The 20426-nt window shown below is 33.3% G+C and overlaps 1 protein-coding gene across 3 annotated transcripts in view; it reads right to left on the bottom strand.

Annotated features, from left to right (window-relative positions):
• LOC105431714 (uncharacterized) overlaps positions 1–20426 on the bottom strand; it is a 227752-nt gene that overhangs the window by 6039 nt on the left and 201287 nt on the right. For all 3 annotated transcript variants that reach the window (XM_089075162.1, XM_089075161.1, XM_089075164.1), the window contains one exon: positions 414–623. In XM_089075162.1, coding sequence (XP_088931288.1) covers positions 414–623 — 210 coding nt within the window. The remainder of the gene's footprint in view (positions 1–413; positions 624–20426) is intronic.

Genomic DNA, 20426 nt, shown 5'->3' with positions numbered 1-20426 from the left:
TCATGAGCGAGTTGTAGGCGAGTTAGGCCGTTTCAAGACTCCTCAGTTAGTTTTATATTCCGTTTATACTATGTAGCAAAGTGACTCGGAGTCATTCATTACAAACATCCCGATTGTTTGATATAAACTATGCTTTCTGATGATTTATTTGTAAAAGATCGAGACACATGATAATCAAGACTTCGACGTAAGAATTTTGACTCTTCGTTTGAGTTTGAGAAGGAAATTAAAGTTAAAATTACAAAAAAGTGAAACATGATTTAGCAACAATAAACAAATTATCGTGATGTTCAAGTCTTCAAGAAAAATTGGGAAATAAATATTTTTTGTTTCATTTAATTATCACAATATGGTTATCATAGGGGAGTGTTCCAAAGGGGTGAGGTATATTCCAAAGGCGAGTGTTCACGCACCTGAAATCCGGCTAATCTCAGGAAGACGATTGCGGGACAGGCCGGAGGTGGTGCAGCTCGCAAGAGTTCGGCGCCGGCGTCATCACGACGTCCTAATCTCGACAGAGGACCCTCATGCACCGCTAAATGCAAGCGTGCGTTGCACAGACTCAATTCACGTACGCTTGTGTATCTCAGCAATTCAGAGAACACCGCCAGACTATCGGACTCCTGAAAAATAAGAAAATAAATTTACAATATACATTAGTATCTTTCAGGACAATTATAAAAATAATCATAAAATTGCGTTTTTAATTATACTTATATTATAGTTTTTATTATAGATTTTATTATAGGTTTTACACATTCTAAAATAAAATATAAATATGATTTATGTAAATATTACATATTTCTCCCCATTTCATAAAAATTATAATTTTATTAATAAGAATTAAAAAGATAGTGGAATTTGTAATTTTTGAATGATAATTAGTTTTTAAAAAAAGATACTGGAAATATAAAGAACTATTATAATAATGTTTAATTAATTAAGTGCCATAAATTCTCAAAATTAGTTTCAATTTTAACTTGGTAACTTTTAATTGTTAAAATCTTTTCTTAGAAAATGATAGAAAATGATTTATTTAGTCATTAATTTAATCGTTATAGAATATAAATTTCATTTTTTTTCTTTTTTTTGAATACATTATCGATGTATTTAGATAGAAATTTATTTTCTCCTGTTGCTAAGTAAATGTGTATAAAGCTTAGTACAGCCGTCAAGTCGACGCCGCTTGAGACACTCGCTTTGGTTGCAATCTGCACGCTCTCGACCGCGCTTTGCATCCCAATATCCTAGGATGTTGCATTATGTTAAAAGCGCAAAGTGGGTAACGCTTCCACTAAATCGCGCGTAAACGATGCGGACCCGTGAAAATCTCGCGAAGCGCGCAGCGTCCGCGCTTCAGGTTCGTCGGATCTCCGGCTAATCTCATCCCGTTCGACACGGAGTACCGTCAAGCTCTGCGAACCCGACTACCATCTCGCTCGACCTAATCCACCACGAGAATGTCGTTAAGTCGGATGGAGAGCGTCTTAGTGCGCTCGCGCCTCGTCGTCGCGACGATCTCGCCGACGTGCAGTCGGCGATATTATGGCAATAAGACCGCGAGAGAAGAGCCGCGTAACGTGGATTATACAGCCACGCTGCGAATTATCGAGAGGGAAGACGGTAACACAGGGGTTAACAAGGTGCGACTGATCCACCGAAGTCATCTTCCGCGAGTTAATCGAAGATCCTCGAAATAAACTCGTCAGTCTTTTTTCGGGAGGGATTTTCCGCCGAGATGTCTTCCTTCTGTGCACAAAAAGAACGGTTGACGTGTCTAAAAAAATTTTACTAAATTCAAGTCTGAAAAGAATTTTTGAAATATCAAAATAATTACGTGGATTCAAATCAAAAGTTTTTGCGGTATTATCATTTATTTATTATTATCACTTAAGCATCTTATATAATCAGTTTGATAGTCCAACATTATTTATTTTCACATCTGTAGTTTAAATTTTTAGATATTTCAACAAAACTATTCTTTTTCGTATACATGCGTTTTTTTAATCGCGAGAAATGAAACAAAATATTTAAAAGCCAGAGGCGAAGTTAGTCGCTCGATCTTTGAGGTAAAGGGGGATGAGGATCGAAAATGGGGCACGAGCGATACGAGTTTCATTATGCAGGGAACGTCGTTGCACACATAGAGAACAGTGAATGCACCTCACGATAGCGGCGCGAAGAGAGCACACTTCTTCACGGAAAACTGTATAAGTGGAAGTTGCCTCCCCAAGAAGTTTACGCGTCATATGTTAGATGTGTGTTCATTAATAAGTTAGCTTTTACTTTCGAACTTCATGCGAGATTTATGCGAATCTCGAGCGGCATAAATCAATCTCAACGTTGATGGCAAATTTTTCGAGGCGGATCCACTGCTTTTCAATTATCTATATTATCAATTTTTTATAATGAATATCAAAAAGTATCTTGATGATTAAAAAGAATTTGATTTCTTCGAATATTGTGCATCATTTAAGAATTATATATATATACATATTATTCTGTTATGCGAGTCTAATATAAATTTTTATAAAATTATGTGATTATTATAGAAAATTTAATAAATTAATACTATCTATGCGTTCTATATAAAAATAATTTCGTAAAAAAGTTATTTAAAAAGCTTTGATATTGCAAGTCATTTAAATTCTTTTAATAAAATATTAAGTGAATATTGCGATTCTCTATTGCGAGAATCGCAATATTCACTTAATATTAATTTGATTAAAACAAATTTTTTTTTTATTTTTTTATCTGTTACTTCTTAATTCGATTAAAATAAAATAAAATACATAAATACTATTTTAATAAACTATGTAAGTATGAACTTAGGAGTCAGGATTATATTATATTAATATTGACTAAGAGATTTTTTTATTTTTAAGCAGGATGCAATTGAAAAGTATAATTTAAATATCTGTTAATATAAAATAACGTCGATGCCGTCGCTTTTCGATTTAACTCAAGTACGGTCGCACGTGACGATTATTCCGTATTCGTTGGGAAAATAAGATCGAGGGTAGATTTCATTCTCGGAAGGATGTCCTCGACAGTCCATTTATCTGACTTGACCTAACTAGTGTATCCTGAATGAGAATGAAAAAAAAAAGTTTCGAAACTAAACGACTCTCGAGACATTTATAACGCTTTGATAGATCATTGTATTGTATTGCAAATGACATACAAATGCATGTCAATAGTAATCCATGATCTTTTATATTCCTTTTATATTCCTTTCCTCTGCACTTCTATAAATATACTTTTACATAAAATATTCTTGTAATTGAAAAAAAGAGAAACTTAACTTAAAAAAATTTAAATAAAAAAAATTTAATACGTACATAAATATAGTTAAATAATATACTTTTTATTTAATCATAATTTTTATCTTTTAAATAATTTTGTGTTAAAGCTTATATTTCTTCAATAAAAAAAAACCTATATAAAAAGTTGAAAAATAATTTTTAAGCTATTTGTTATGTTTAAACAAAGATAATTCAGAAGAAATGATTTTGCTGACATATTTAAAAATTTAATCAGATATAGATTAGAAATAACTTTATTGGGCTCAAAATAATTATACAGAATAATTAAACATGATAATTATACTGTAAAAATTTTTAATATTCTAGCAATTAAATGAATGTTCCACATAAATATTTTGTCTCAATAAAATTATTTTCAAATGGATCTAACTAAATTTATAGGTATTTCAGCAAAACAGTTTTTTTCGTGGAAATAATACTATGTGATATTGTAAGACTTTGTTTGAAATGTTTGACTCAAAGAATTCAGGACGCATTGTTGAAACTTCTGTTATCTCAAACGCTAGAAAATGTCATGTATATATTTTCCTAGTTTGTCCACCATAGTTTCGATCGCGTGATATGCGCGAAATTCTGAATTTTCGCATGCGTAAATATACGATAAATATGTATGTTTCCCAAGATAATATTATACTTTATAATACGTATTTTTTTCGCTCAATAAAATTTTTAAATCGGATAAGAAACTTATAACAGCAAGTTCGACTCGTGAGATCACTGATATGGACTTGTTATCAGGAACTCTGTTAGATTATAAGTATAAATAGATCATAAATTTCTAATTCCCTGCTTATCAAAACTGTTGTACATCAAAACTCAAGGATATTCATTTAACTTCCGAGAAAACCGGCAGTTTCAAATAAATATTATATATAGAGATATTTAAATGTGTTATTAGACCAAAATAACTTTAGAAAGATTTATTGAAATACATGACATGCACGACAACATTAATTCATATTATTCAAAATTAAATTATTTCAAATAATCCATACGGTTTTTAAATAATACTCAGACATCAATATTTAAACGGCTGTTATAAAATTAATAAACAGGCAAAACGAGAGCCGAGATTGCGTCCTTTGAGATTTATCTCGTTTCGTGGATATTTCAAAGTGGAATTTATTGTTGTTAACCGCGATATTTACGAGCGACGATATTTATTGCTTCCTGACAAGCACTCACAAGCGTTGACGAGCGTCGCTTCCTGGGGATCGCGTTCTCCAGGTTCGCTCGCGAGAAGTCCGATTTATGCCCGCGTGGAATTCGCGGGCAAAAGAAACGGCATGAATAAAAATCGCGCGGCGTTGAGCCGTCGAGATCAAATGGTAGATGAGACGCGCGCATACATACGTGCCTCGAATCTGTTTTTTGAGAATATTCGGAATAAAAGCCGTGAGCCGTCGACGAGGATTCGCATATTTGATGTTATTTCGCGATGAGCGCGAGCCGCGCGACTTGTCGCGAGCCGCGGACAAGTTACATTCGCGATTCCGTAGAACTACCGCCTGATTGAAATTCATTCGGTGATAAAACTGCGCCAGAGAGGCATGAAATGGTATCACCAGGTATCCATTAAAACCTTATATATTGAATAAAGTTCGCGAACTTGCATGTACGTAAACTCTCAATCCTCAACTTCCAACTCTGAGGTTCAAATCCTCCTAGCAATTATATCTCAACTCTCTCAGTTATTAACTATCAGCCGCGAACTCTCAGCTCTCAAGTCTCAATTCAAGATATAAATAACGTCTATTTTAGGGGAGGAAAGCTTGTGAAGTTTAAAAATGCCTCTCGGTCGAGTGAACGATTTATATGGGCATTTATATGCGTTACATTTTCATTATTATTTACGAATTTGTACATTGTTCATCGTTTTGTTAAAATTCAAATATATTAACGGTATCCAATGCGCAACCTAAAAATGTCTGGATAAATGATGAATAAAATGTACATACGTCAAAATGAATTTGTTGCCTCATTTAAATGTATAAAATATACATGCATAGAAGAAAAATATGTGTGTCACGGATGAAATAACTCGCTTTATGCGATGAAAGATATTTTATATGCATTATTTTCCATAAAGAAGTTTTTTTGATATAAATACACTCGCTTTTGAAATATATTTTGCTACATCTATAATATTACTTTATTCTTGTATATATTAATTAATTTTATTTACAGTTATTCACGATGTTAACCTTTAAATAAAAACCTAAATCACTAGTGTTAAAAAATATTTAGAAATAGAATTCTAAAGTCTATTGGATTTTTTATCTTTTAATAGAAATATTTTAAAAGATAATAAAATATAAAAAATGTTAACTTGATTAATTTACAGCTATTATAGATAAATAATATATAAATAGACATTTATTCTAATTTTTCTAAAAGATTAATATTTTGATTTAAGAATGAGACTGCTTATTAAAGAAAAGAGAAAGAAAGAAATATCAAATCCTCATTCCAAATAAACTATTCTGTAACTTTTCTTTTCACCCGAGACTAACAAAGTAATGGTGAGCGATAAAAACTTTAAGAAAAAAACAAATTACAGCAGATGCCAGAAAAAGGCAGGAATTTAGCACGGAATGAGCGCGAAATGGCAGTGTTTTTTGTAATACCGCGACACGAAAAGTCCTTCACTGTTTTCTCCCTGGAAGCTTTTCCGTTTTCTAGATGACCACGTGAAGGGAAAAGCGTCTATCTGATGTGACTGAACTGAATTTCTTGACATAAAAAACTATTCCGTATAAACAATGAATCAAATGCAACGATATAACTTGAAGAGTCTCTCTTTAAATTGTATCTGTAATTAAGCTTTCAATTTTTTCTTTATATTATATGTCCAAAAATATCTTTTCTTCACGTATAATTTATATGTATTTTTCATAAACATAATCTATATTATAATAATAAACTGATAAATGCGTTAATAAAATTAGAATTAATAAATTTATTGCTAACAAAAGACTAATGGCTCTAATAAGTTAAAATGTACAAAGTTCAATAAATAAATATTGCAAATACTTTTAATGTATAAAAGTTTAATAATATGCTTATAAAAAATAATAAATAAAATATAGTAAATATTCTTTTGAAAAATATTGAAAAATAAAATATTGCATTGGTAGAAATGACAGTGATATCAAAAATTTTAAACAAAAGTGTAAAAGCGACTTAATTTTACATTGAAATAATTACTTAATATATTTTCTATGTTATAACGTATGTGAAAATATCTGTGAAAAAAATTATATTTTCCGACAAGGATCGATTTCTCCATTGCCATAATGATATGCAAGATTTTCTACGAGAGTGGATACGTAAATTCGGATGTAATGTTGGAACGTTACGATAACGCAGCTCACGCTTAATATGCGGTTCGACAGGCGGATTAATCTACACAAGTGTTCGTCAGCGTTTCGATCCGATTGAGAATAAAGTTCATTGTTTGATCGAAAAGCCGAGTTTATCATGGCTCGCGGCTTATAACGTAAATGAATTATTCAAGTCAAATGACACATTTACACGCAGAATTTGATAGTGATATTGATAAATGCATATAAAATTAAAAAAAGGAAGAAGCATATCAATTCGCTAATCTTCTTCTCAATTTGTCGAATTATTAAATCTCCAATGTAAAACTGTGTGTTGAAAATGCTTAAATAAATAAATTCGCATTTCAATCGATTTTCCTGAAAAACACATCATAATAAGTAACAAGAAGGATTTAGAAAAAAATAAAAATTTTTATTTAATATTTTTGCAGAGAGAAAGACAAGCATTTAATTTAATATATTAAAAATTTATATTTACATTTAGTTTAAATTTACAATGTTTGTTTGAATGTTTAATTTATTATTAAAGACATTTAATGCTCGTTGCTTGAAAAGCAACTGGAAATATGAGAGGATTGATTTCATTTAGCGATGAGAACGCGTTTCGTTCACGCACGTAATTCGTTGCACTAAATGGGATCGTTTCTCCAAACCGAAAATTACATTCGTTAATTACAACGCGCAGCGCGTATATACTTGTCGGCTTGTTGATTATCGGCGACACGTGTCGACTCCGTAATTTATGTTATTCGCGCTGCCGGCATTTTATGTGGTACAATGGCTGGCATGTCTTCGAGACCGGGGACTGGCGAATAATGCCAGAAAATTAGGACGGAAGGAAGCGATGTTTAATAGTTTCCGACGCAAATTGATTCCCGCTAATTGCGGAGCGTGGCACGAGCGCCGCATAATTCTCTCTTTTCCCTCTGATTACAAATTATTCCACAGCCTTGTGAGAGTGTACTCTGTACACTCTCTTTACAATAAACCACAGGCTTATTATTTATTAAATATCCATAGCCTTCTCCCTTATTTGTTGCATGACAAGTTTGCTTTTGTTGTTGAAAACACATTTCTGAATTTGTCATATAGAGAAAACTACATTATTATTTTGTTATTATTACAAATGTAACTGTTGACTTTATTTCAATTATTTTCTCCTTATTCATTTATTCAGTCACTTTTAATTCAATTATATATTATCATTTTTTTTTTTACAAAACTATAATATGCATCATGACGTTGAAAAAAAATTGTTTTTTAATATTTGTAAATATTTGATTCTTCGTAACAATCTTGTAAAATATTATTAATATTATTATTTATTCTTATATAATTCTAATGAAAATGTTTATTTGCCGAAATGCCGCAATTTTACGTAATATCTATTAAAAATAAGAAGGTAATTAAAGAATAGGATATTTTGTTATGCACGTTCTGTCTCCTCGCTTTCTGAAAACACTCTAGTTTTCTACATTAAATTACATCGCAGCCAGACGTCTCATTTTCCCTGGGAAAAGCCTCGACTAAATTCATCGCGAAAGCTATGAGTTACGGAGGAGGAGGAGATTCTGACTGCCGTGAGTTTGCGCCGCGCTAAAATAATCAGTTTCTTTGTCGCGCTTTCTACAAGTTACGTCTGTCAGACGCAAACGCCGTATGTCAATTGCGTATGTGTTACATGGAGGAGGAAAGGAGGAGACTCGAGTTTGCGAGTGTGTTGTAGGTGGTCCGTTAAATTTTATCAGAATACCCTCTCATTCAGGGGTTCGCCGACCTCGGCATTGTCCATGCCACCGCGACTTAATATACGGCGACGAAGTATTAAATTCTCGTTCCTCATGTAATATGCGAAATCACTTTTAACGCTTTAGAAAAAGGTAGACAATATGAGAGCGATGATGATTTAATATCTTTTTCACTGGTCAACAAATCGATGATTCCAGACAAAATTAATGACATGATCGAAATGATGAGAAATCCAACGCTCATTTTGTTTATTATAAAGAAATTAAAATATAAATTACGGTGTCAATAGGAAAAATAACAAGGAAATAATAAAATTAAAATAAATATATTGTCGATGGACAGTCTCCCTTTCAATTTTTAATATCCTCTCTTTCCTCAAAGAGTCTTTCAAAAAGTCTCTAGCGGTTTTGCTCATTCATAACTCTGTTCCTGACGGCTCCTTTGGGATGATAATCGCCAGCCAGACTCGCTTGTGCAGAATAGCGATAGAAGCGGCGAGTGGTATGGGAAATGGTCATTGGAAGCCTCGGTGAGCCGCATTGTTTATAATCGCATCCCTCGCTCGTTATGTTAAATCCATCCCTTTATGCGGTATCAGCGAATGGCCGAGAAGATTTTCCGGTTATGCAATTTATCCGCGATATTCCGCGAATTATATGCCTGGACCATTCGTTCTATTCACATTCGTTCTATTCCCACCCTTCCGACTTATACGCATTAGGGATGACTCACGTGTGGCTGTTAAGGACAAAACGAGCGCTTAAAACAAGATGTAGCGGTTATAAGTATAGGGTGGACATACTGTTGTGGTCAGTAATTCGAGACAAAGACTTTTAACGTCCGTTTCCCAAGTGGCCATTCTTTATAGAGGCGATTTCAGAAAATACGGTATCTTTAAACCGAGAGTAAACTTTTGCTCAGAAAGAGTATCGAGAGTGTCGTAAAAGTGCTTAAAGCTACAATGACAAAAGGAGCTGTAGACAAAAAGGAACAAATGTTGGAGATTATGGATTACAATTATGGAGAAACGAACTTTGAATATATTTGAAATAAATGTTTAGACAAAAATATACTCGAAAATAAACGAGCTATATATACAAATATATCGCTCACTTGCTACAAAAAACAAGATTTTCTAGAAAATAAGTTTGAATGTCTCAAATTAAAATTTATTAATATTGTTGTAAATATCATTTTGATCTTATAAATTATAAGAAAATAAAAGTATCATTATGCGTTTAATATATATTATATATGTATATATTAAATTCTTATTTATTTCTAATAAAAATTAATCTTTAAAAGCAAACTCTTTTTGATATAAAATTCTTTTCTTAATTAAGAATTTTAGAAATTCAGTTTTATTCTATCAGTAATAAAAACTCTAAAGGCTCGTACTTTTTTCGCAAACAATTTTTTTAATTCATCATTATTATATCATTATTATATCAAATAATAAGCGATATGTATGGTTCGATATGATATCTACAATTAGTTTACAGTGAGTTATGAAAGAACATTGCGATGATATCGAGAACAAAATTTCAGATTTTCCATGTTTCTTGTTCCAAAAATTCTAAAAATATTCATATATCGGAATATTGAAAGGATACATTCTATCAAGATAGAAGATTTCTTCCCATTTTTGGTACGATGAAAATAAAAGAGGGTTGCAAATTCTTACAGATATGATCGTGATATGATACACAAATATGTAATTAGATTTAAGGTATTAAAAACGGGCATGTGCGAGTATAAAAGTTAAAATTCCAAGGCGCGATTTCTCAACGTCTAGGACGAGGCGAATAGGGGTAGATATATGTCAGCTGACTCGACATTCCTGTGAAAATTTTCGGCGATACGTCGTCGTCCGCGAGTCCCGGCCGGGTTCGTCCCGAAGGATATTCGGGACGCGGCAGATTCCGCGACAGAGAGAGGAGAGAAGGAGAAAGACAGGGAGAAGCTGGGGGATGCTGGAAGAGAGGACCACGTAATTTATTGCAAGCAATATTACTGACGACACACCGAGGGAACCAAGGGACCAAGGGATGGGAAAAGCCCGTGTCTCTCGTCCCAGAAATGTATTTTATAGCGATCGAAGATGGGACTCGTGCAATAGCGACCCTGTTTACTACTCTCTTTCGGGTCAGCATTGGATTTAAATAAGTCGATGCGAACATCCTGGCTCTTATTCGCCGTTTATGCCTCCCGATCGCGTTACTCGTTACCGGATTTATGCAGTGCACACGAATAGAAATTCTTGTTGTTTGCTGAAGTAGCAGCTATTTTGTTTTTTTTTTCTTTTAAATAAATTAATCAACATTCCTGTACGCTATAATGCATTATAATGTATTATATATAAAATATTGAAAATATTATGAAAAAATAATATATGTAATAAGAAGAAATATGAATATTTTTAGAAATCGAGAAGAATTATAATTATGTTTTCCAGATATATCCATTAATAGAATCAATAAATATTTTAAATTCACAATCTCCTTTTTTTTTTCTTTCTTTTCTTTATTTTGCAAGTTTATATATTAAGTCATAATTATTATTATTTTTTTATATTAACTTTTATATTATATTAAACTTATCACATTATAACAGAATCTCGTTTATAAATTTCTTAGCTGCATATACAATTAACGGCATCAAATGATCTTCGGTGGGTCGACATTAAATTTAAATAAGTCGGCTAATTTCATCGAGGGGGTTCCGAGTAATGGGAAAATGATAGTGCACGCTTAATTCAACGATGTAGTATTTACTGCTGTACTTTATAGCCTTTTTATTCCGCATTTTTATGACGAAAATCTCTCAGGGGTATCCAACCATCAGATTCGCGTAATCTCGGTCGATTTATTTCATCTCAACCTATAAACAGTGGCGATCGATAAGCATGGCAGGATAATTATCACGACTTAAAAGATAAAATACAGTATAAAGTAACGGTTTGTCGTTATCGCATCAAACTTTATGGCTCTAATTTATGAGCTGTAATCATACGTCTTTTTGCAATTGGTTGTTGCAAGAATCCTTGAAATAAAAGATCCTTGCGTCTTTCACACTTAATCATTATATTACATCGTTATGTTAGATAAAATATTAATTTCCTTATATATAACTATTAACATTGTAGAATTGCGAACGATTATATAATATAAAACTTTTTTATACGAAAGTAAAAATGCTGAGTTTTTGAATCAGAATCAAAATATTCAATAAATGTTCCTTTCGATAAATAATATATGCGCTATAATTTTATTTATTTTACAAGTTTGTCAAAGATATTGAAAGACACTGGTTCATCTCGCACGCGTAATCCTGGTAAATTGAATAGTCTGAAATCGAGAAGTGACGTTCGAGAATTGAGAAGAAAATCGGAAATCAATAATATTTATATTGTGCCATAATTACGCAAGTTGATGCGTAATCTATAGAGAATTTTTCATAACAAAAAGTCATTAATGCCGCATTTTCTTTTTCTTTTGATATACAGCGACTCGCTGTATACCAAATATTACGGTGAAAAGAAACATTGTCGTCGATATTCTGTCTCTCCTTCCTAGCTGTTTTCATTTAAAAAAATATTTTTTAAAAATTACTCTTCACAATGAAATGTTCGTGTTAACGATTGCAGCAACTCCTTAAATTTCCAAACATCTACATAGAAAGAACAATTTTGAATATTGAAATATTTAAAAATTTTGCTAAATTCAAATCTAAAAATAATTTTATTGAATGATATAATTATTAAATTAAAAATAGTGATACGCAGAAGATAGAATGTTCAAATTGATTATTAGAGTATCAAAAAGCTTTGCAATATTATTATCATATGCTTAAATATCATGCATAAATTTGATAGTCCAACAAAATTATTCTCAAATCTATATTTGATAAAATTTTTAGATACTTCAACAAAACCATTCTTTCCGTGTGTAAAAATTTTTTCGATGCTACTCGACTCTATATATCACTGAAATTTGACTAAGAGAGATATTTTACGAGCATTCTGTATATTCAATATCAATTTTCTTCGTAAATATGTTTCAGCGTTAGAGAGCGCTTGCGGTTTCCACGAAATGTATCTAGATATCGGTTCCGAAGTCGACTTATATCGTTTTCCGCAGTGTCAAGTAAATAAGAAAATATGATATATACATGTTTTACACGCAGGCGAGGACGTTTTTAGAAATGGATACGCTGTTCGTCGTTTTGATATTGCTGAATCCCATTTGCCGTTTCGACACGCCATTCATCGTCGCGTTTTACCATCTCGCTCTAATGTCACTCTTCGAATGTTTTCACATCCGTTTCCATTTCGACCTCGTCGCTTCCGCTTTTATCTCAGCCGAGGATTTATATATTTGATCGATACGGCGCTTTAATTCGGCTTCCAGCAATCCCTTCGTCACCCATTTTAGCATTTAATTATGCGCTAATTAACGCGTTAATTAATGTATGTGCCGATAAAGTAATGGCACGTGTCGTTGGAAGGGAAATTTTATTAAAAAAGTAATTTTTTGGGAATGAAAGAGGAACGAGAAAAAATAATAATTAGGAGAACAAAAATCGTGTTAAATCAAGATATTGGAATTACATTAAAAAGCTATTTGTTGATTATAAGTAGATTTATAATTAACTAGGCAGTAATTAAAAACTTGATATTATAATATTAAAACAGCGGAAAATCATTTTATTTTCACGTAAATTTAACAAAATTTGGGATTTTATTTCTGCGAAACTTATAAATATAAATACATCTTATCGCCGTTAATAATTTATATTTTTATATTTATCATCATGTATATATGTACTTATTTCAATTTATAATTGCAAATACCTTTTAAATACATTTTAATATTTTACACGTATATTTAAATGTATAATAATGCGTATTTTTAGAATATTAAAAACGCACGTATTTATTTATATATTCTCCTCTCAGACTCGATCGTTTTCAATCCGTGATTTTGTGATTTAACATCATCTCGGAATAAAAAAAGGAAGTAAACTGAGCGTACCCGCAAATAAGTCTAAAGAAAAAGAGTGAAATCCTATTTGACGAGAGATAGAAAAAGGGCGTAAGTTGCGAGATAAGCTAGAACGGCTAAGAATCGGAGGGAAAAACTGAGCTAGATAAAACGAATCGATTCTGTTTTACGATAATCACGCGTCAGCTGCTTTCTTCTTCGTTTTTACACACCTTGCAATTTTTACGCCCGTGTAAAATAAAAACGTTCGTCAAAAAAGGATATACTCGATCGATCGCGGCGAAATTCGCGAACGAGTCCTGCATTCGTAGGATGCTGCGTTTCTCCTCTTCTTCTCGGAATTTTGTATTTCGCTCTTTCTTCCTGCTTTTAATTTTTCTCTCGTTTTTTTCATTGATAATTTCGCATGGGCATCATGGGCACATTAAACGGTAAACTGTTGTATAAATTATTACGAGGCGAGTAACGTCGAGTAACGTCTTGTTAAGCTCTCGCTGCGTGGAGGACGTTGTAAATCTTAACAACTCGAAAGAACTACGGCGACTTGCGCGTTAAAGTTTGAAGAAGTCTAAAAGCATTCTGTAAAAGATACAATGAGAAGAATGTATCCACATATTGAAGAAGAATGTAAGAGTCACAACTCCTTCGCACACACAGAGCAACATGACTCACCACATTGTTGCAAAAATTATTCACAATGCGAGTCACACATATTAATTCCAAATTTATGGCAACTTCTTCATTCTAGCTTCAAAGATTTCGTTCTGCCATTGTAACACGCGTTGAATTATATTTTTGCATAAAAAAAAGATTACATTAGATGTAAAAGTCCTGATATTTTTGCTACAGCTACTAATCTCGCATCTTCTGTTCGTCACAATGTAATTTTAAGTTTGCTTTGTTGATTTCTCTCTCAAGTTTAAGATTAAATAGTAAACGGTCAGTCGCAGGAAGGGGAAAAGAAGGATGGCAAAAAGCGCGACACGTTTTCTTGTTAAAGTTTCCGCTCCATCTGTCAAGGAGCAAGCGTAGAAATCGGGTCGGTGCGAACAAAGTAGCAAACTAATGAACTGCTATGAACAATGCGAGCAATACGTTACAGACAGAAAATGAAATGGCGCACTTGAATAACGTCTAATCCCAGAAGCGATGATCCGCGGAGTAAGAACCGGCGTTATGAAGTGCGAAGAGAGGCGCTTATTAAAATCTGGCATTATCTCGAGCTGCACATAAAACGTTCGCGCGTAATAATAATTAGGTCGCGAGCGAACGAATAATGCGACCGATAAATTAGGACAGGAAGTTGCACGCAACGGTGCACTTGAATAGCTGCACGCTGAATGTTATGACTTTAATCTCGTAACTTCTCGATAAACGGCGAGTTTTTAATTTCCAATATTAGCATTGAATATCTTGGCGATTAATAGTTTTTTTTAATTAGACTTTCAAAAAATAAAATCCACTATTTTTAAATGATTGAGGCTAAAAAAACCTATCTTGATAGTTAATTCAGTCACGATTTAGCTCGGAATCTCTTGATTTTCGCCTATGTTTCAGAAATTAGTTTAAGTAAAAAAAGACGTATAACAATTTTTTCAAAGTGGGAAGTTTTAAAGCGTGGGAAGTTTACTCATCTAAAAGAGATTATTAACTGGAAATTTTGCAAAAATGTCAGTAGAAGACTAGACTTATTTTTAAAGATCTCATTATCAAGCGTGGATGAATAAGAAAATCACGACCATCGATGGAATAATAAGTTATCAAAGAGATCTTCAGAGAGGAAAGAATCCTGCAGAAGAATTGCGTCTTCGCATTTTTGAATTTGAATAATCTCTTCGCGTAACAGGTAGAGTGTCCTCCCATATTTCGTACCTCCCTTCGAAGGAAAATTTCAGAATAAATTTCGCATATATACTGTCGAACTACGATTCCTCTTTCGCCATTATAAAGTATTTATAATCTTTTTTCGCCATTATAAAGTATTTATTAGTTATTTCGAACACGGAAAGAACAATTTTGCTGAAGGATTTAAAAATTTGGCCAGATATAAATCTGAAAATAATTTTGTTGGACTATCAAAATAATTGTATAACAAATTGATCAAATTGGTCGCTAGAATATGTCGCTGTAAAAAATGTTGCATGCTTAGGCGTCCTGTAATAATTTTGATTGTCCACAAAATTATTTTTAGATTTGTATCTGGCCCAGTTTTTGAATACTTCACTAAAACTATTCTTTTCATGAAGAATTGCTCAACCCGGCTGTTCTGAATGTCATATTAAATTAAAATAGCAGATCAGTAAATCAAATTTATGTTAGATATAAATTTCGTAAATAGGGTTATTAGGGAAACAGAAAAAAAATATTCTCTGGCTTTTCCTGGTTTTCCACGTTTTAAAAGAATTCCCTGACTGAAGCCTGAAAAGAGCATTTAATAAAATCGAAAAAAATATATTAAAAATTTTATTAATCATAAACAAGTATATAATAAGAAATAAATGGAAAATGATAAAAATAGAACATAACTTTTAATTTAATGTCTGTTAATGACGACTTTCTGCAAATCGCTCACTGCAAAATTGAAAAAAATATTTACAACGCTACTTTAAATAACTTAAAAAATTCTATTTAATAATTTTAAAAAAATGTAAAGTTTAAATTTAGAATTGATATTACAGTAATCTAATTTTATTTTAAACTAATAAGTTTCTTGATTCTCTGATTTTTCCTCACTTTTTCTATATCATTTTTTAATTTCCTGACTTCTCCTGGTTTTCTTAATTTTCCCCGACCGCTAATAACTCTGATAAATAATAAAGTAAAAAGAATGTGTCACATCGAAATTCAAATAAAAATTCACGAAAAGAAGTTAGAGGATTATAAACTGAATTATACGTTTATTTAAAAGCCAACGTGTGGTGCCACGTTGCAAAAATGGTGCACGAGTACCTTTCCAAGCCGTCTCGTGTCCCGTTGTTAAAAACACGCTCTTAAAGATCCACCCTCGCGAACAGACCACCGAGTGGCGTCGCCGTTAATAAACGAGCTAAGACAATGGGGTCCGGGCCGCGTAAGAGCAAAATAAATTGAAGGTATCTCCAGTGCCGCCTCGTTTCCGCTCGGCGCGTCGGGTTCCCGGGCTGACTGTTTCGTAATTAGTGAGCGTCTAAACAATACTCGAGCCATCCCGGAGGCCACCCCTCGCGCGCGCACCGCTGCCACCCTTATTCCACGCTTCTCTTAGCGCGAACCGGAATCGCCGATAATTAATTATCCACTCGCGGGGTGTGCGACTGTTGAGATTATTCGGAGCTGTGTCTTTCTTCTTTCATCCTTCTTCGTTCCTCTGTTTCTTCGATTCTAATTTCAAACCGTTTACAAGCAAGACCGTCTTCGTCGCATGCTATTCTCTATCTTGACGAGATAATGGCCCGTCGCCGGCAATTTCGGAGGAAACACGGCGGAGAAGACGTGGTGGATAAGAACGAATAGCAATAACGAAAAAGGCTGCCGTAATATGGGATGCAAAATGGTTCGTGCTCAAATTTTATCCATGATATCGTCGCTATAAAGCGAAATAAGAAAGAATAACCGTGACAATAATCTCCCTAATAAAAATCGATTTCTTCTTTCTGACAGAAATTATTGTACTGAAATCTAGAAAAAAAAAATCAATGTTATAATGTAAATAAAATATGGCATCCTTAAGCAATTTTTATTTCGATAAAAAAATGTTTAATATCCGATCTATCTAATGTCGCAATAAAGAGCATTGTAACGAACACCTAATAATGTCTCATAAATCGCGTGTTTAGTGCAGCGAAATATACCAAGTTAAAAACGGACTCTCCCGATTTTCAACATCCTCAGTCGCTCTATAAGGCCGATACCGGAGTGCAGAATTTCGCTGTTATGAATGTGATTAAACGTCAAGCGATTAAATGCAACGAGGTTGTTGCACCGCACGAAGGACGAAAGCGACCGTGCTCGTTAGCATGAAAGTCTTTAATTGCGGCCAGAAGCTCGTCGGAAACTCGCGGCTTGTAAATAATATTCGCCGGGTAAGTAAATAGCAATAAATAGGCGCTCTGTCCTGCGCGAAATCCTGCGCGATAAATGTTGTTACTGAGTTTAATCCGTCTTGTCCGGGAGAGACTATATTTTTCTTTGAATTATATTTAGACAGCGAGCTCTCTTATTGAAATTGGATTATTATGAAATAGTAACATGTATTTCTGTCAACTGTTCTTTTATTAACTTTTATAAGATATAATTTATAAATATGATAATAGAAAATATATGGTGAAATTTGATTTGATTGAAAAAGAATTTTAATTTGCATTTAGTTATTTTAATTGTATCTTATATTTAATATAATTCTTTTAAACATACATATTAAATTATATAAATTAATAATTATTGATTAAACATGACATGACTTGTCATTTATAAAATATTCAGAATTTTGCGTGATATGTGCACAAAACGTCCAAATATAACTCGAAAAAATTCTTCAGAGTTTAAAAAAGTTAGTTTATTCGGTTAAGAGCTACAAGAATGTTTTACTCAGCAATTTCTGGACTCGAAAGAGCAGACAGATCGGACACTCGACGGAAAACCGCAGAGTTCCAGTCGATTCCTTTTACTAGGATACGAAGTTACTGTTGACAGACCCAAAGGCCGTCCTCGTTGATTTCTTTCGTCGATCTCTCGAAGCGTTCGATAACTTCTTCGAAAGCTCGAGGGTACACCCCGAGGGTGCAGTCTTGTAGATTCCAAACGCATACCGCGCGGCCGACTTCTCCCTGTAAATTCTGAAGCGCTCACCCTCTCTCTTCCTCTTTCTCCCTCTTTCTTTCGCTCTCCCTTCATTCGCTTTACCCGACGTCTCAAAGCTTAACGAAATGGAAACAATATTGACTCGCGAATCTAACTAGAGAACTTTGTATCGAAACGATATTGCAGTTTCCCGATGAGAGTAATTCCTCCTGCATCCCTTTATAGATTCTATGAGATATTTATTTGGTTGCATCTACAGCTCGCGACCTTTTACGAGGGTCAGGCATACCTGATCACACTTTGACCAAAAGCACTTTTAAGAGATCGTGATTAATTAAACGAGTTATATATTTTGCAGATATTCATAAGCTAGCTCTTAACTTGCACGGAGAACAGTTTTGCTGGCGAAAGAACTAAAAAAAGATTTTTGACCAGATATGAAAATAATTCTGTTAGATTTTCAAAATTATTATGTACAAAATTATTATATTCAAATTGATTGCTAAAAGATTGATCAAAAATTTTACATTAAAATTTTATTATTATCCATTATTCATTTCAACATTAATATGTTGATTTCATTACAATACGAAATGGATGATTGCTGTTAAAATATCTAATAATCTAAAAGATTACTTTTTATAATTATATACAATTTATATAAATTTATATTATTTAATATATATTGTATTTTCCCTATAATATAGAAATTATATATTTTACATTTATATATATGTATATATATATATATTTTAATAGCTTCTTTTAAGCTTAATTTAGCCAAGTATTGTTATAAACAAAATATATAAGAAAAAGAAAAAGACAAGATCGAATAAATTCACAATAAAGGAAGCGCATCTAAAGATCCTAGCACGAAACAATTTAATTCATGTTACTCGAAGATCGTTAAGCTTATTGAAATCAAAGAGCGAGAGATTGTTCACGACATTTACGTGGAGGCCAGGATATTGCGTATCGAGCGAGAGCACGGGGCGAGTCATGACTGCGGAAATTTCATGGCGGAACGGTTAAGCGCCACGTTGTTACGACATCGACGTTCGTGTTAATCTGAAATTATTTAACCGCTGTTCCCTCCCGCCCGATCCCGGTAAATATTAATTATTATCGTTACTGCGAGAGCGCTGTGCCGTTCGCAGGAGGCGTTTATCGAACGCGAGGATTGCGACGTCGGATGCACCGGTTGCGTCGGAACGTCGCGCGATCTCCTCGCTTTCATCGTCGGCGATTATCGGTTAATGACTCGCGAATATCGCCGCTTGTTATTATCAGGTAGGATGAAGAGCGCTCGATATGCGACGCGACATGGATAATTTAAATGCACTGCAATTTTGCATCGCACGGCAAAATGGCCGACGTGCAACGAGCAAACGTAGCAATTAATTAATATTAATTAGAATCGCATTGACATTAATTTTGATCGATAATTCATTGTTGGCGCCCTATGAATGTAATGATGTTACAGACATTAGCGTTTTGAAACAAATGTTCGAAAATCTAAATTTTACATTTCTGCTTTTGTAGCTAAAATAGCTAAAATTTACGTTTTTATTTATATAATAATTTTTTATCTCACGTATCACATCGATCTTTATAATGAAGATCGATGTTAGTGACTTCTTGGAATATTATGTATGATCCTGAGAAGGTCTTCAATAGCACGAACGGAAATTTTTCGGACGTTGTTATCGAGATATTAGTTGGACTATTAGTTGAATCAGTTCAATTTCTTCTCTCGGTCATCCTATTGTGAGTTTTGCACGGCTGCGGAGGTGTGGCGAAACATTACCGCCTCGCACTTTTCCGTATTGCACGGAAGAGCAAATAATTTCCGCTTCTTCTAATTTATCCTTATCTCGCCGTTCGCAATCCGGTTTTCGCGGGTTGTTCTCGTACGCGAAAATACGAAAATAAATGACGTTACGACCGGGCTAGACCGGGTTCGTCGCCTACTCTCTGTGTACGTTTATTCGTGGGATGTAACAGCGAATCTTACGTTGAAATTTTCCTCTGCAAGAGGGAACGTAGTAACGCGGAGGAAATTTAATTGTCAACAATTGAAATTCTCCCACTTATTAAGAAAAAATAACTGGGCTTACATGATTATAAAATTCTATCAATGTCAATTTGAAAAATGAATTTGAAAAATGCTGCTGTTCTTTTGTTTAATCAGAGAACAAATATGATTATTATTATCGTAAACTTCA

Source organism: Pogonomyrmex barbatus, unplaced genomic scaffold (assembly GCF_055798465.1).
Source record: "Pogonomyrmex barbatus isolate J1 unplaced genomic scaffold, ASM5579846v1 scaffold18, whole genome shotgun sequence".
In the NCBI taxonomy this organism is placed as follows: domain Eukaryota; kingdom Metazoa; phylum Arthropoda; class Insecta; order Hymenoptera; family Formicidae; genus Pogonomyrmex; species Pogonomyrmex barbatus.
This window is presented reverse-complemented; position numbering and strand designations above follow the sequence as displayed.